Source organism: Giraffa tippelskirchi, chromosome 8, assembly GCF_054371585.1.
Source record: "Giraffa tippelskirchi isolate mGirTip1 chromosome 8, T2T-mGirTip1v1.2.pri, whole genome shotgun sequence".
In the NCBI taxonomy this organism is placed as follows: Eukaryota; Metazoa; Chordata; class Mammalia; order Artiodactyla; family Giraffidae; genus Giraffa; species Giraffa tippelskirchi.
Genome location: NC_137282.1, coordinates 84,199,447 through 84,216,712, shown reverse-complemented (window position 1 = coordinate 84,216,712; position 17,266 = coordinate 84,199,447). Strand labels below are relative to the sequence as shown.

The following is a 17,266-nucleotide window of genomic DNA, read 5'->3' as shown; positions in this document are numbered from 1 at the left end:
AGTGTTACTTTGCATTATCTCAAAAACATAAGTTTGCATTTATTTGGTTATGTATCTTTGCATTACAAAGAGCCCTTGATGCTTTGTATCATATATATATAGGCTAGTTTTTTAAATGGAAAAAATATTAAGTACTGACTGAATACTCGCTTTTGATGTTGACATTTTGAGTCCATAAATATCTTTCTTTAGAATGGCTTTAAAATGACTTCCTACCTAAAAATCACAAAATTACAAAACTGTACATATTATTTCAATCAGCTAGGGATCGAATTGATAACAATCAGTGCCTGAATTTTGGAAAACTTTGTGAAGGAGAAATCTAACTATAACTGCCTTATTTGAACATGTACTTCTCTGTAAACTTGTCAGTTGAGGTGTGTTTTGAAAGGTGGGAATCTTTTTTGGGGCGATCATGGTTTTATGACATCAGTAACTTATGGAAACAAGGAGCTAGCCAAGTGATCTGATCCTTTTCTACTCCTAGCAGATGAAGCAGTGAGAGTACTCTGATCATTTGCAAGTTAGAAATTTATATTTCTCAGTCTGTTAGTTAATAAGTGTGCAAGTCGCTCAGTCGTGTCCACCTCTTTGCAACCCCATGGACTGTAGCCTGCCAGGCTCCTCTGTCCATGGAATTCTCCAGGCCAGAATAGTGGAGTGGGTAGCCGTTCCTTTCTCCAGGGGATCTTCCCAACCCAGGTCTCCTGCATTGCAGGTATATTCTTTACTGTCTAAGCCACCAGGGAAGCCCATTAGTTAATAAAATACTAAATAAAAAGAACCACTCTGAAATCATTACGGAAGAAGTAACCCTATGGCAAATCTTTTTTTTTTTTTAATTTATTTTAGTTGGAGGTTAATTGCTTTACATTATTGTAGTGGTTTTTGCCATACATTGATATCAATCAGCCATGGGTGTACATGTGCTCCCCATCCTGAATCTCCCTCCCACCACCCTCCCCATCCCATCCCTCAGGGTCTTCCCAGTGCACCTGCCCTGAGCACCCTGTCTTATGCATCAAACCTGGACTGGTGATCTGTTTCACATATGATAATATACATGTTTCAATGCTATTCTCTTAGATCATCCCACCCTCACCTTCTCCCACAGAGTCCAAAAGACTGTTCTATACATCTGTGTCTCTTTTTCTGTCTCACATATAGGGTTATCGTTACCATCTTTCTAAATTCCATATATATGCGTTAGTATACTGTATTGGTGTTTTTCTTTTGGGCTTACTTCACTCTGTATAACAGGCTCCAGTTTCATCCACCTCATTAGAACTGATTTGAATGTATTCTTTTTAATGGCTGAGTAATATTCCATTGTGTATATGTACCACAGCTTCCTTATCCATTCGTCTGATGATGGACATCTAGGTTGCTTCCATGTCCTGGCTATGATAAACAGTGCTGCGATGAACATTGGGGTACACGCGTCTCTTTCAATTCTGGTTTCCTTGGTGTATATGCCCAGCAGTGGAATTGCTGGGTCATATGGCAGTTCTATTTCCAGTTTATTGAGGAATCTCCACACTGTTCTCCATAGTGGCTGTACTAGTTTGCATTCCCACCAACAGTGTAAGAGGGTTCCCTTTTCTCCACACCCTCTCCAGCATTTATTGCTTGTAGACTTTTGGATAGCAGCCATTCTGACTGGCGTGAAATGGCACCTCATTGTGGTTTTGATTTGCATTTCTCTGATAATGAGTGACGTTGAGCATCTTTTCATGTGTTTGTTAGCCATCTGTATGTCTTCTTTGGAGAAATGTCTGTTTAGTTCTTTGGCCCAGTTTTTGAATGTGTTTATTTTTCTGGAATTGAGCTGCAGGAGTTCCTTGTATATTTTTGAGATTAATTCTTTGTCCGTTGCTTCGTTTCCTATTATTTTCTCCCATTCTGAAGGCTGTCTTTTCACCTTGCTTATAGCTTCCTTTGTTGTGCAAAAGCTTTTAAGTTTAATTAGGTCCCATTTGTTTATTTTTGCTTTTGTTTCCAGTATTCTGGGAGGTGGGTCATAGAGGATCCTGCTGTGATTTATGTCATCAAGTGTTTTGCCTATGTTTTCCTCTAGGAATTTTATAGTTTCTGGTCACGTTTAGATCTTTAATCCATTTTGAGTTTATTTTTGTGTATGGTGTTAGAAAGTGTTCTAGTTTCATACTTTTACAAGTGGTTGACCAATTTTCCCAGCACCACTTGTTAAAGAGATTGTCTTTCTCCATTGTATATTCTTGCCTCCTTTGTCAAAGATAAGGTGTCCATAGGCACGTGGATTTATCGCTAGGCTTTCTATTTTGTTCCATTGATCTATATTTCTGTCTTTGTGCCAGTACCATACTGTCTTGATAACTGTGGCTTTGTGGTAGAGCCTGAAGTCAGACAGGTTGATTTCTCCAGTTCCATTCTTCTTTCTCAAGATTGCTTTGGCTATTCAAGGTTTTTTGTATTTCCATACAAATTGTGAAATTATTTGTTCTAGTTCTGTGAACAATACTGTTGGTAGCTTGATAGGGATTGCATTGAATCTATAGATTGCTTTGGGTAGTATACTCATTTTCACTATACTGATTCTTCCAATCCATGAATATGGAACATTTCTCCATCTATTTGTGTCCTCTTTGATTTCTTTCACCAGTGTTTTATAGTTTTCTATGTATAGGTCTTTTGTTTCTTTAGGTAGATATATTCCTAAGCATTTTATTCTTTTCATTGCAGTGGTGAATGGTATTGTTTCCTTAGTTTCTCTTTCTGTTTTCCATTGTTAGTGTATAGGAATGCAAGGGTTTTCTGTATGTTAATTTTGTATCCTGCAACTTTGCTATATTCATTGATTAGCTCTAGAAATTTTCTGGTGGAGTCTTTAGGGTTTTCTATGTAGAGGATCATGTCATCTGCAAACAGTGAGAGTTTTACTTCTTCTCTTCCAATCTGGATTCCTTTTATTTCTTTTTCTGCCCTGATTGCTGTGGCCAAAACTTCCAAAACTATATTGAATAGTAGTGGTGAGAGTGGGCACTCTTGTCTTGCTCCTGACTTTAGGGGAAATGCTTTCAATTTTTCACCATTGAGGTATATATAGCTTTTATTATGTTGAGGTATGTTCTTTCTATTCCTGCTTTCTGAAGGGTTTTTTTTTTTTTATAATAAATGGATGTTGAATTTTGTCAAAGACTCTCTGCAGCTATTGAGATAATCATATGGTTTTTATCTTTCACTTTGTTAATATGGTGTATTACGTTGATTGATTTGCGGATAATAAAGAATCCTTGCATCCCTGGGATAAAGCCCATTTGGTCATGATGTATGATCTTTTTAATATGTTGTTGGATTCTGTTTGCTAGAATTTTGTTAAGGGTTTTTGCATCTATGTTCATCAGTGATATTGGCCTGTAGTTTTCTTTTTTTGTGGGATCTTGGTCAGGTTTTGTTATTAGTGTGATGGTGGCCTCATAGAATGAGTTTGGAAGTTTACCTTCTGCAATTTTCTGGAAGAGTTTGAGTAAGATAGGTGTTAGCTCTTCTCTAAATTTTTGGTAGAATTCAGCTGTGAAGCCGTCTCGTCCTGGGCTTTTGTTTGCTGGAAGATTTCTGATTACAGTGTCAATTTCCGTGCTTGTGATGGGTCTGTTAAGATCTTCTATTTCTTTCTGGTTCAGTTTTGGAAAGTTATACTTTTCTAAGAATTTGTCCATTTCTTCCAAGTTGTCCATTTTATTGGCATATAGTTGCTGATAGTAGTCTCTTATGATCCTTTGTATTTCTGTGTTGTCTATTTTGATCTCTCCATTTTCATTTCTAATTTTGTTGATTTGATTCTTCACCCTTTGTTTCTTATGAGTCTGGCTAATGGTTTGTCAATTTTATCTTCTGAAAGAACTAGCTTTTAGCTTTGTTGATTTTTGCTATAGTCTCTTTTGTTTCTTTTGCATTTATTTCTGCCCTAATTTTTAAAATTTCTTTCCTTCTGCTAACCCTGGGGTTCTTCATTTCTTCCTTCTCTAGTTGCTTTAAGTGTAGAGTTAGTTGATTTATTTGACTTTTTTCTTGTTTTTTGAGGTAAGCCTGTATTGCTATGAACCTTCCCCTTAGCACTGCTTTTACTGTGTCCCATAGGTTTTGGGTTGTTGTGTTTTCATTTTCATTCGTTTCTGTGCATATTTTGATTTCTCTTTTGATTTCTTCTATGATTTGTTGGTTATTCAGAAGCGTGTTGTTTAGCCTCCATATGTTGGAATTTTTAATAGTTTTTTTCCTGTAATTGAGATCTAATCTTACTGCATTGTGGTCAGGAAAGATGATAGGAATGATTTCAATTTTTTTGAATTTACCAAGGCTAGATTTATGGCCCAGGATGTGATCTATCCTGGAGAAGGTTCCATGTGCACTTGAGAAAAAAGTGAAATGGATTGTTTTGGGTTGAAATGTCCTATAGATACCAATTAGGTCTAGCTGATCCATTGTGTCATTTAAAGCTTGTGTTTCCTTGTTAATTTTCTGTTTAGTTGATCTATCCATAGGTGTGAGTGGGGTATTAAAGTCTCCCACTATTGTGTTATTGTTGATTTCCCCTTTCATACTTGTTAGCATTTGCCTTACATATTGCAGTGCTCCTATGTTGGGTGCATATATATTTATAATTGTTGTATTTTCTTCTTGGATTGATCTTTTGATCATTATGTAGTGTCCTTCTTTGTCTCTTTTCACAGCCTTTATTTTAAAGTCTATTTTATCTGATATGAGTATTGCTACTCCTGCTTTTTTTTTTGGTCTCCGTTTGCATGAAATATCTTTTTCCAGCCCTTCACTTTCAGTCTGTATGTGTCCTTTGTTTTGAGGTGGGTCTCTTGTAGACAGCATATATAGGGGTCTTGTTTTTGTATCCATTCACCTATGGCAGATCTTTTGAAATTATGTTATGGCTTGTTATTACTGGCAAATTATTTTTTGTTTTTATAGTTGAGTTTGGTCCCCTCCATCACCAGGGTTTTTCCTACATAGAAGTTCAGCTTTGTGAGTGAGGAAAAGATAATCTATAACATAAAATACTCTTTTTTTCAACTTTTTATAAAATACTATTTTTCATTTTAGGCAAACACAATTCTTCCTCATTCACATAGCCATCATTTGCACTGCCTGCCAACCCTAATGAATATGGCTGCATCCTTTGATATCCCTAAGGAAAAGAGATTGTAAGTATCCAAGTTCCAGCAAAGCTTGTGCCTAGTATATTTAATACCCACTTAAATGTCCTTATCTTCTTTTTAAGAAAGTAGTATATATAGGTTATTCCTGAGAGTTCTTTTAGGAAAGCCTTTGGATAAGAGGAAAATTAGTAGTTTTTTAAAATAATTTGTATTTTAGGCTACAAAGTATTTTGGCTTGGTAAAGTCAACCTTTTCTCACGTGTTTCTGGACAAGGACATAAAATTTCCACTGAATCAGTGAAAATATTGGGATTGTGAGTTTTTTTGACTATTGTATATTTTGAGCAACAGTTCAGTCTCTTTCTCAATGTCTAAATTATATCAGTTAAAGCACAAAGACTAACAATGTAATTTTTTTTAATATGTGGGGTTAAAAATGTTGAGAAAAAAAAATATTGGAATTTAGTAGCCCATACTTCAGGCATTGAAGTAAGCTAAGCCCTTAATGCTCAAGGAAATACTGCAAATATAGAATTTATAAACTAAAGTATGGTAATACAGCTGTAACTCTGCTGGAATTCGAGAACTAATAATAAAATATAATTTAAAACGTAAGGTGGAGGAGCTTGATTGTGTAGTGATAGTAGGAATCTTTTTTCATCTGATAAAGATTATGTCTAGTCCAGGGATGTCTTTTTTTTTTTCTCTTACGATCAGACAAATTTATATATTTAGGCTTCATTTTTTTTTTTTTTGTAATGTTTTAAAATGTCACTCATTAGCTTAGTCAGAAACAGGAATTTTTGTTAAGTTATACGACAGTTCTCATAAGTTTAGTTAGCTTTGTTTAAAAGTACACATAAGGGCGTCACTATAAATAAGTAGTGTCTTTTTTATTAATTTAAAATCTACCAATGAGAATACTATTATTTAACCAACTGAAGTTGTATTATAAACTGAGGGCATTAGGGATCATCAGTTCTGACTTCAGACTTACATTGATATTGGTAGCATTCAGCTTTTATTTTAGTAGTTTCGTCATGGAAAGGTGTACTTTCTTAAAGTCTGGTAGACCTGAACTCTCGGAGTCAGCTTATGGTCATGGATTTTAGCATTCATCAGAAATTCAAATTTACCTTCAAAACTCCAATAATAATAGAATTTGTTTTTGAGTTTGGTAAGCTGTCTTTACTGTACTTGCCAATCTGGGCACATCTCAAGGTTTTTAAATTTTGAATCCAGTTTGTATTTATTACAATTTCTGAAGTTGAGACTTGACTGCCACCAAATTCTTGAAAACTGTACTTTTTATACACCACAAATAGAGAATTAAAAATAATTTTTAAAATGATTTCATTTACAGTAGCAGATTAGTAGGGAAAATAGAGACTATTCAGTTAATATTGGAATCATTGGTTATCCAACCTCATACCTTAAACAAAAATCAGTTTCATATGGATCAAGGCCTTAAATGTGAAAAGCAGAGTTTTAAAATAAGAAAATATGTAAAACTTAAGTTTGGACCTTGAGGAGGGAGTTCTTGAAACTAACATACAACTGTATCACTACTACTATAAGAAAAAATTAGTATGTTTCGTTGAATCTGAATAATTAGTGTTTCTTCATACAAATCAGCAGTGTTACTGGTTTTTTTTTCTTTGTGGTTCCAAATTTGATTAAAACATTTACTTTTTAGTAACAGTATCTAGCCTGCATTTATGTAAGTTTCAATAGAATGATTTACCAAAGTGATCTCTTTAAAATTATGCTATCCCTGCTACAGTATTAATTGAATTGTTTTCCTCATTTAGACGAGCCAGTGCAGCTTTGAACTGTTTAAAACGCTTCCATGAAATGAAAAAACGAGGACCTAAACCTTATAGCCTTCATTTAGATCACATTATTCAGAAAGCAATTGCAACACATCAGAAACGGGATCAGTATCTCCGAGCTCAGAAAGATATATTTGTTCTTAAGGTACTGATGCGATGCGATTTTTACTTTAATTTCCTAATTCTTAACTGCTATATTTTAGTAGGCATATACATACTTGAGTTAGCAGTTTTATTCATGCATATGGATTTTCAAAATGCTTCTAATAAGTTTTATAATGATTGGACAGTTGAGCTGAGTTTTTATAACTTTTTAAAGAACCTTGATAATTCTCCTTAAATGAAAAGTTTTTCTTTCTGTTTTTAAAATTTCAACTGTTATTTGATGTAAGGACAGTTTTTCTTAATTTTTCTTATTACTTTCCGGTGATTTAGGATACAGAGGAAGCTCTTCTAATGAACCTTAGAGATAGCCAAGTCCTTCAACATAAAGAGAATCTTGAATGGAATTGGAATCTTATTGGGACCATTCTTAAGGTATGATAGGATACTTCTTGATAATGGCTTGATTGTTTTCATTTTATTATTCATTGCAATTTATCATAATTATATGTTTAGGAATTAATAAGTATGTAATATAACATGTTATGTTTTTCTAGTGGCCAAATGTAAATCTAAGAAACTATAAAGATGAACAGTTGCACAGGTATGTAAGAACTATTTTGTATTTAAATGTAAATAACTTAAATTTGAATTATATTATGCCTGATACCTGTTAAAAGTAATAATTGATGTTTTAAACATACATTCTTACTTTTTAATAGTTGGTATTCAGTAGGTACATATTGATATATATTTTTATATATAGCTTGTGTTTTATAACCAAAAAGCATCGACTGATTCTTTTTCTGGTTATTTACATTCTGGTTTTAGTTTTGGAACAAATGAAGTACTTAAGATAAAAGTTTTCTCAAATCAAGAATATCAGCCATGTACTAATCTTGGCCCTAACATATGAGAATGATATATTAAGAGCATAGTGTCTTCCTCTCAAAATGATGGCCATTTTAAATATTCTCATTTCTTTTGCATGTGACTTTGGAGGGCTATTCATTCTTCTTCCTCTTTACACTGCCCTTAACCAGCCATACCTCCCATAAAACAGTGTATGTTTATAGCATATACAGTACTTAAGGGTATTATGTTGTTTTCTAGTACCCCATGCATTTTTATTCCTTCTGAGTTTAGATTACCCAACCACCAGTGTTGATGTCTTTGAATAAGAGAGCTTTTACTTCATGTTTTTGAGAAGTTCATATCATTGGTATTATTACTGATTATTATCATCTCTTCACATTTTGAGAAATGTATAGAACATATAAATTACGTTGGGATAAAGAAGCATAGCACTGACTTTTCAGACCTGTGAGAACAGATGTGAAGTCTCATTTAACTTTGTTTCTCCAACTCCTGGACCTGGCATCTTTATTAGATTGGATTATAGTGTAGAAATTAAATTGAACTAAATTAAATGGAAGCTTAGAACATAATGTTGAAAATTATAACATGAAAATATCATCCATTGCTTTATAAATTCAGTTGTTTAAATTTTACCTGAAGCTTTTATGGTTGACTTTTTGCCTAATTGTGAAAAACTGACAAAATCATAGTGTAGTAACATTTGTGTGTAGTTATCTAGTATCAATTCATAAAGTACAGTAGAAGAAAATTTATATATTCTAGATTAAAATAGAGTTTAAAAAAAAGACCTAACAGTAAAATAAAATGTATACTTGTCAAAAAGAAAAAGAAGAATGAAAATTTATATCCAGGTGGTTTCATCATATTTATCCAACTGTGTATCTTCTAGCAGTGTTATGTCTGCACTTTTCCTGCTAGCATCTTTCTTCTCCACTATGTTCTGTCAGGTATCTCACCATATAATTCTTATTTCACAAAGATATTTTTTATAATGAAGGGGATTATTCATGTGTGTGTGTGCGTGCGCACACATGCGCGTGTAGAATGTACCAAAGTATTTATTAAATTTCTTGCCATTTACCCCAATCGCTTAAACCCAAAACATATTCAAAAGCTGTGGTTAAGATTCTAAAGTTAAGTTTTTGGTTTATTACTTTGTTGCTGATTTTTTATTTTAATCTTAGGTTTGTACGAAGACTACTTTATTTTTACAAGCCCAGTAGTAAGTTATACGCCAGTCTGGATCTGGATTTTGCCAAGTCCAAGCAGCTCACAGTTGTGGGTTGTCAGTTTACAGAATTTCTTCTTGAATCTGAAGAGGTAATAATAGGCACTTTGAATATTTTCCAGAGCACATTTTTTTCACTGAATTTGCCCCCTTCCTTTTATTTTTGAATAAGTATAAGTTATATTTAGAAACATAGAATGAGCCCAGACCTAGATTTTTATCCTGACTTAGTCACTAGCTATTTATGTGACTTTGGACAAGTTATTTGCCTTCTAGAAGACCTGGTTTTCTTTTGGTAAAATGGAAAATAATACTATCTCATGCACCATTGTATTGAATGGGATTAAAAAGAACAGGTACTCAGAGATTAAATGTCTGTTATTAGTAACTTCATTATTATTAAATGTTTTGGACTTGATTAATTGAGTTGATTTTTCTAATTATGGGCACTAATTGCTTTTCTAGCAATATCGTAATGTATTTGCTTTTAGGATGGGCAAGGATACTTAGAAGATCTAGTAAAGGATATTGTTCAGTGGCTCAATGCCTCTTCTGGAATGAAACCTGAAAGAAGCCTTCAAAATAATGGTTTATTGACTACTCTTAGTCAACACTACTTTTTATTTATTGGAACACTTTCTTGCCACCCTCATGGCGTCAAAATGCTGGAAAAATGCAGCGTATTTCAATGGTGAGCATTCCTAGATTCTGTCTCAGTATATACCTAAACTTTATTTTTAATGTGATCAGAAAGGGTATGCTTTTTAGTCTGTGTACCAGTGTTTGGTAAGTTTTATTGTTGTTCAATCTCTCAGTCATGTCCATCTCTTTGTGACCCCATGGACTGCAGCACGCCAGGCTTCCCTGTCCTTCTCCATCTCCCGGAGCTTGTTCAAACTCATGTCCATTGAGTCAGTGATGCCATCCAACCATCTTGTCCTCTGTTGTCCCCTTCTCCTCCTGCCTTCAATCTTTCCCAACATCAAGGGCTTTTCTAATAAGTCAGCTCTTCGCTGATGGCCAGAGTATTGGAGCTTCAGTTTCTGCACCAGTCCTTCCAATGAATAAATATTCAGGGTTGATTTCCTTTAGGATTAACTGGTTTGATCTTCTTTCAGTCCAAGAGATTTGCTTGTGAGTGTCCTGGAGTCTCCAGTGGAAGCGTGGGTTGACAGTGGCCTGCTGCAGGGTCAGGGACACTTACTACAACAGTCCTGGGAGCCTGCTGGCATAAGTCGTTTTGAAGGAGGTCGCCATTACCGCTACCATAGTTTGGCCTCAGACCAAATGATAGGGAAGGAACACAGCCCCATCCATCAGCAGAAAATTGGATTCAAGATTTACTAAGCTTGGTCTTGCCACCAGAGCAAGATCCAATTTTCCCCACAGCCAGTCCCTCCCACCAGGAAGCTTCCACAAGCCTCTAATCCTCATCCATCAGAGGGCAGACAGAATGAAAACCACAATCACAGAAAACTAACTAAACTAATCACATGGACCACAGCCTTTTCTAACTCAATGAAACTATGAGCTGTGTAGGGCCACTCAAGATGGATGGGTCATGATGAAGAGTTCTGAAGAAATGTGGTCCACTGGAGAAGGGAATGGCAAACCACTTCAGTATTCTTGCCTTGAGAACCCCATAAATAGTATGAAAAGGCAAAAAGTTTTGTTAAAATACAAGAAAATTTTAATTAGAGTTGTCTTGATGCTCTGATGCTTTTTTAAAAATGGGATATCTCTTAAGTGCTTTCTTTTAGAAATGCTTATTAGGAATTTTAAAATATTTGTTGAATTAATCAGTACAGTAATTTCTAGTAACCTTTATTATTTTCATCGTTTTTTTAGTTTACTTAACCTTTGCTCCTTGAAAAACCAAGATCACTTGCTAAAACTGACCGTTTCAAGCTTGGACTATAGCAGAGATGGTTTGGCCAGGGTCATCCTTTCCAAAATCTTAACAGCAGCCACTGATGTGAGTATAATGTAGGCAATAGAACTATAAATTCATAACCAGTTAGTTCATTATTTTATAATCTTTAGCCTAATAAAATTATAAATTTTAAGACTATGGGATGGAATTTGAGTTTATTTTTAAATTTTAGTTTGTCCAGAGAACTCGACTACAGTACCCATATTTTTATATAAAGAGAAATGCTTTGAAGCAGCTAGATAGATACAGTATTTTATTATACTGGGACTGAAAAACATATTTGTATCAAGGGCTAGACTGTCAATTCCAGCCTTTCTGCCCTTTTCAAGTGTAAAACTATTCTAAAACAAAGTCAAATGGACTGTCCATAGTGAAGTTTGGGTGGTGGTAGTTGGTTTTTTTTTTTTTTTTTTAATGTTCTCATTTATCTTTATAGGCCTGCAGACTGTATGCAACAAAACATTTAAGAGTATTATTGAGAGCTAATGTTGAATTCTTCAATAATTGGGGAATTGAATTACTAGTGACCCAGCTGCATGATAAAAACAAAACGATTTCTTCTGAGGCCCTTGATATTCTTGATGAAGCATGTGAGGACAAGGTGAAGTTTCATTATCTTATAATAAAATACTTAGACATGAATTTTTATGAAAATATTCAAGTTTGGTAGAAAACTGTGTGAAATTATTATGTATGTAATATAGTGGTTTTGGAAATAGAAAATTTACTGTCTTCATGCAGTTATTAATTTGCCTAATGATTATTTATTTTAGGCCAATCTTCATGCACTTATTCAGATGAAGCCAGCTTTATCTCACCTTGGGGACAAGGGTTTGCTTCTCCTCCTGAGGTAAATTTTAAGAAAATTTTTCTTGTAGTTATGTTTTCTTTTGTGTGCTCTCTGGCAGTGTATATTAAAGCTGGATTCAAATCTGTAAAGGAAGCACTCTAAAGAGTTTAGCTGTTAACTTATGAAAGAGGCCCATTTTAGAATATCAGACATCCTTTAATACTGAAACTCTGGCTTTTCATTGTTTTCCGTAGTGTTTCTTTTTCATTTCTATGTGTCCTCATTCTTTTCATGACATTTTCTTTACTGTGGTTGGATTCATGTTTTTTGCAAAGATTATGAAAGTATCTGTATTTGAAATTGTAAGATAATTGACCTCTTTAAGGCACTGTTCTTAGAGTCTTTTGGCTTAAGTGTATTTGGTTTGAGATACTTTAGCTTCTTAAACAATTTTTTGTGAGACCCAATGTTAAACTGTTGCCTGTTGCACTTTACAGATTTCTCTCCATTCCAAAAGGGTTTTCCTATTTGAATGAAAGGGGTTATGTAACAAAACAGTTGGAAAAGTGGCACAAGGTAACTTTATGTTGAATAAGTTTGTTTGTATGTTTTTATTTTGGAAAATAGATTTGAGGATTTTGAAATTAAAGTTAAGTACTTAAATATTCATATGAAGTCAGGTCTTAAAATTCTGTTAATTATTTATATTCATATTTATCCATTTTTTAAACTACTTATTTTATAGTGTAAACTGTTGATTTTGTATGTTTTCTGTTGAAATTTTGCTTTCAGCTTTAATCTACTGGCATCATTTGTCAACCCTACTTACCATCATCATTTCTTTTATTTTGGGTTCCTTTTACAGCCCTTTTGAACTGAAATTTAAACAGTTTTCCTAAATGAAGATTATAAAACAGTTCTGCCAAGCAGATATAGTAATCTAATTATTAAACTTCATTTTAGGGTAGACTTTTCATAAATCTGAGAGCAAACTTCTTGCTGTTGTTCATAATAGGGAAATCTGGGAAGAAGGGACTAGTTTGAAGGTATTGGTTATCTTTCTAGCTTTTCTTTCTAGCTTTTCTTTAGCTGGTCATCACTGTGGCTTCAGTTAACTTGAAGCATTATGAATCATCAAAGCATCTTAGAAGCTCATAGAATAATCAGTCCTAACATAAATGATCCCCAGCTTTTCCTTTATTGAATTCAGATCATTGTTTATATTGTCTATATTGAACCATATTTCATAAGATAATCTCATTAAAAAAAAATAATGAAACTATAGTTATAGTTACCAAAGGTGGGATGTGGGGGTAGAGGAAGTTGGATGAAGGCAGTCAAAAGATACAAACTTCCATTTATACACTTATAATAAGTACTAGGGATACAATGTACAACATGATAAAGATAATTAGCTTTGTTGAATGATATATATGAAAGTTGTTGAGTAAATCCTGAGAGTTCTTATCACAAGGGAAAGTATTTTATTTCTTTAGTTTTGTATCTATATAAAATGATGTATGTTCACTAAACTTGTTGTGATAGTCATTTCAGATGTGTGTAAGTCAAATCATGCTGGATGTACACACTGCTGGATGTCAATTATCTCTCAATAAAACTGGATGGAAAAGAAATACTGTAACTGTAAAGCATACAGCTTCAGGCATGGAGTCTTTCAATAATTGGTGAATTGGAAAATTGAAATAAAGACGTAATAGTTTCATTCCCTAAACAGAAGATTATCCTCACTTTAAAAAAAAAAGTGAAAATATCTAGGAATACCGAGACTAGTTTAGAAGCAAAATTGGTAAGAGCATGAACTTCAGTGGTGGTGAGGTTTGATAGAGACACATTTTCTGGGCATTTTTTAAGATAAGATGGACAGAATTCATGAACTGATTGGATATAATAAATGAGGACTACTTGACTCTTATGGTTTCTGATTTGAATGCCTGAGTAAATAATGTCTCATCATTAAGAGACTGTGATTTGCAGGATTGAGGATACTAAATTTTGAATAAGTTGAACTGCTATTGCCTATGGGATGGCAAGTGATGGTATCCAGAAAATACTTGGAAATGTGGATCTGGAGCTGAAGATGGCAGTTTGGGAGTTGTCAGTGAATAGTAGTAGTTGAAATTTGAATTGAGTGAGATCACCAAGGAAAATGTAAAGAACAAAAAAATAAAACTGGAAATTGCTCCCTAGAGAACACTCTGCTTTAATAAGGGGAACAAAAGGATGGGGACACTGAGGAAAAATTATCAGAATGATTTCACTAAAGAATGCTTCAGGAAGGAGAGGCCAGTGGTATATATTCTTGAGAGAGGTCAGATAAGGTAAACACTAGAAAAAACACTGTTGAATGTGACAGGTCATTGGTGAATTTTGCCAGAGCAATTTCAGTAGAAAGTTGCAAATAGATGCTAACTTGCAGTTATAGTGAGTTTAGGCAATAAATGGGAGGTGTAAAAACAAAGACAGTATAGTCTACTCTCTCAAATTAATTAGCGAATGGGAAATTAATTAGTGAATAGTGATTGCCTACCATTAAACCTAGTGCTTTTCAAGTATTACCTCATTTAATCCTCACAGCAGCTCTGTGAAATGTTTTCTTTTATTTCTGTTTTGTGAAGGAAAATGTAGAAGCTAAGATGAGTAACCTAATTTATCCTAGGTCACAAAGCTTGAAAATAACAGAGCCAGGGGCACTTTTTGATTCCAGAGCCCTTGATGCTCTTTCCTCTATGTTTGATTTTCTCCCAGTAGTTTGCAGCGTGCCGTGATAAAGTTGACACTCTTTTTCTAGGTAATAAAACATCCAGGCCAGAATAATACTGAAAATCCACTCATTTGATTTAAAACTTTCTCTCCTAGCCCAGGCTTGGTACAGACTTAAAAAGGGGGGTAGGGTTCATTTCATCACTCTTTGTTGTTTATCTCCTCCCGGTTTACCAGCTGCAGATTTAGCGCCTCTCCAGCTTTAGAGCAGGAGGACGAGGAGGAGGAAGGGATGAGAATTCATGGACAGTTTTCCCCAGCTGATGCAGTTGTTAGCTGGGGCTGTTAGCTTTGGGGAGGACAGATTTCAAATGTTGATTTTTCTTTTTACTCAGGGCTTATGTTCATAAATTCCTCAAAGACCTTACTCTGGAGATCTCTCATTTGTAGTTCCTTTGACCAGAGAAGTGACTGCTCTAGTTGCTTACTTAGAGTACCTCCTAGTATCTAGAGGTACACCCTCATTTGGGGTCTTGTTGTCCCTCCCTGCCTCCTTGAGGCAGAATCCTCAAGATGATCCACATCAGAAACTCACTGCATTTCATCGTTACAAACCATACCCCTGACCTTTGCTAGTATTTTCCACATGGTTGCCACTGGTCAAAAGACTAGCCAGACAGTACTACATGAATGTAACTATTCCTGCATAAAGCTCAAAATACTTGCCTTAATTTGTATTTTTGTACTCAGATTTTCATGTCTAGAGGAAATTATGGTAGTATTATAGTAGTAGTAATAATTTGGTTTGCTGATAATATAATTAAACTCTTAACATTACTTTTGCACAGTAAAGAATCTAAAAGACAGCAAAAAAGTAAGCTTTTGGACTGTCTCTTAAGTAGGGAGTTAAGGTAACCCATCAAATTGAGGTAGTATAAAATGGTTTAAAATGAAAAATATCTCCCTGCCCCCTTACTCTGTCTTCTCTGAAGGTAGTGTTTGTTAACATTTTGTATACATTTAAAGATGTTTTGTACATCTGTAAGTATATATTCTTCAATTAAAAATACAGATGAATTCATTCACACCTGTAAATAGGACTGTATTTAATTTTTTTTCTTTTTAGCAGTATATGTGAGATATCTTTTCAGAGCTATGCATTTAGAGCTATCTAATTCTCTTCAGTGGCTACATAGTAAATTATATGAATATACCCTAATTTTTATCATCACTCTTATATTTGGGACACTTAGATTGTTTCCAACTTTTTAGTTTTGTAAACAGTATTTGCTTTATATTCTTGCATTCTCTGCATACTTGTGCAAATATATTTGTTGAACAAATTTCTAAAGTATAATTGTTGAGTCAAAAAGTATATTAATTTAAAGTTTGGATAAGTACTGGCAAGTTGCTTTTCAGAGGTTCTGCCAATTTCTTCTGAACAGTTTAAAGTGGAGATCTTTTGCAATGAAGATGGTAGTGTGATTGACTGTCTCGGTTTAAATAATTTAACTAGAAGTTTTCCAGAATTTAGTTGGAAATATTTTTTACATTTGAATGAATGTAAAAAATGAATCTTGTTGAATAAAATAGAATCAAAAATCATTTCTGAAAAAAAAATCATTTCTGTTGTGCCATACTTCCGTGCCAATTTGTGATTCAAGGGATAATAAATAGGTCTTGGTGAACAGAATAGCACATAGACTCTGGGGAGGATATTGCCAGCAAAGAGCAGAAGCCATAGAGAGAATGTCTCACAAATGAAAAGGTTACCTGCATCTTGACAACAAGTGTTTTATGCCATGTGACTTCAAATGATTTTAAGAACTGCTTTGTTTTGTGCAACAGAATAATGTGTAATTATTTTAATTAACCAGAAAAATGAATTGCTGCATGAGGTTAAAAAGAAAAAAAAAAATGTACGGTAAACATTACTTATGAGGAAAGAGATACTGATTTAATCAGTGAAGAAAGAGATACTATTTTTCACCAAAAGGTGCTAAAATGATAGAACTCAGTTAATTTCCTTTTAAAATTCCTAGTGAATATCTTCAGGATTTAATATTAAGAAACTAGTTTTTTTTTTAATGAGGAAAGGAATTCAAATAAGATGAAAAACAAAATTTTTAACTTACTTATATGGACCCCAAAATATTAATTGAAAATGGGGAAAAGAGTGTAAACAGAAAATTTATGGGTATGGATATGGTAGAACATTTTTGCATTCATAATAGCTTGTTTTATCTATGCTCTTCAAAAATTTCTCAAATTTCCTGAACAAAGAAAAAGATGTTCATTTTTCTTTTATTTGTGCTTCCAAGATTTGCTAGGTAACTAACATATTAGAGATTTAGTGAATGTTGTTATGGTAATATATATAATTTAAACAATATTATTTTCTAGGAATATAATTCAAAATATGTTGACTTGATTGAAGAACAGCTTAATGAAGCACTTACCACTTACCGGAAGCCAATTGATGGTGACAACTATGTTCGTCGGAGTAACCAAAGGTATAGTCCAGTTAATGGAATAATTTATTGCTAGTCCTCAAACATAAAATTTAAAATTACGTTGTTATAAATCATTGTTTTTTAAAGTTTTCTGAGTACTTGGATATTCTTACACTGA

General features: G+C 33.9%; 1 protein-coding gene across 4 annotated transcripts in view; it reads left to right on the top strand.

The window, feature by feature from the left end:
• The window catches only part of RICTOR (RPTOR independent companion of MTOR complex 2), a 124,415-nt gene that overhangs the window by 80,827 nt on the left and 26,322 nt on the right, over positions 1-17,266 (top strand). For all 4 annotated transcript variants that reach the window (XM_081519273.1, XM_081519274.1, XM_081519272.1 and 1 more), the window contains 11 exons: positions 5,095-5,195; positions 6,962-7,127; positions 7,418-7,519; positions 7,642-7,688; positions 9,148-9,283; positions 9,683-9,882; positions 11,040-11,166; positions 11,561-11,725; positions 11,898-11,974; positions 12,412-12,490; positions 17,039-17,148. In XM_081519273.1, the coding sequence (XP_081375399.1) occupies positions 5,095-5,195; positions 6,962-7,127; positions 7,418-7,519; positions 7,642-7,688; positions 9,148-9,283; positions 9,683-9,882; positions 11,040-11,166; positions 11,561-11,725; positions 11,898-11,974; positions 12,412-12,490; positions 17,039-17,148 (1,310 nt within the window). The remainder of the gene's footprint in view (positions 1-5,094; positions 5,196-6,961; positions 7,128-7,417; positions 7,520-7,641; positions 7,689-9,147; positions 9,284-9,682; positions 9,883-11,039; positions 11,167-11,560; positions 11,726-11,897; positions 11,975-12,411; positions 12,491-17,038; positions 17,149-17,266) is intronic.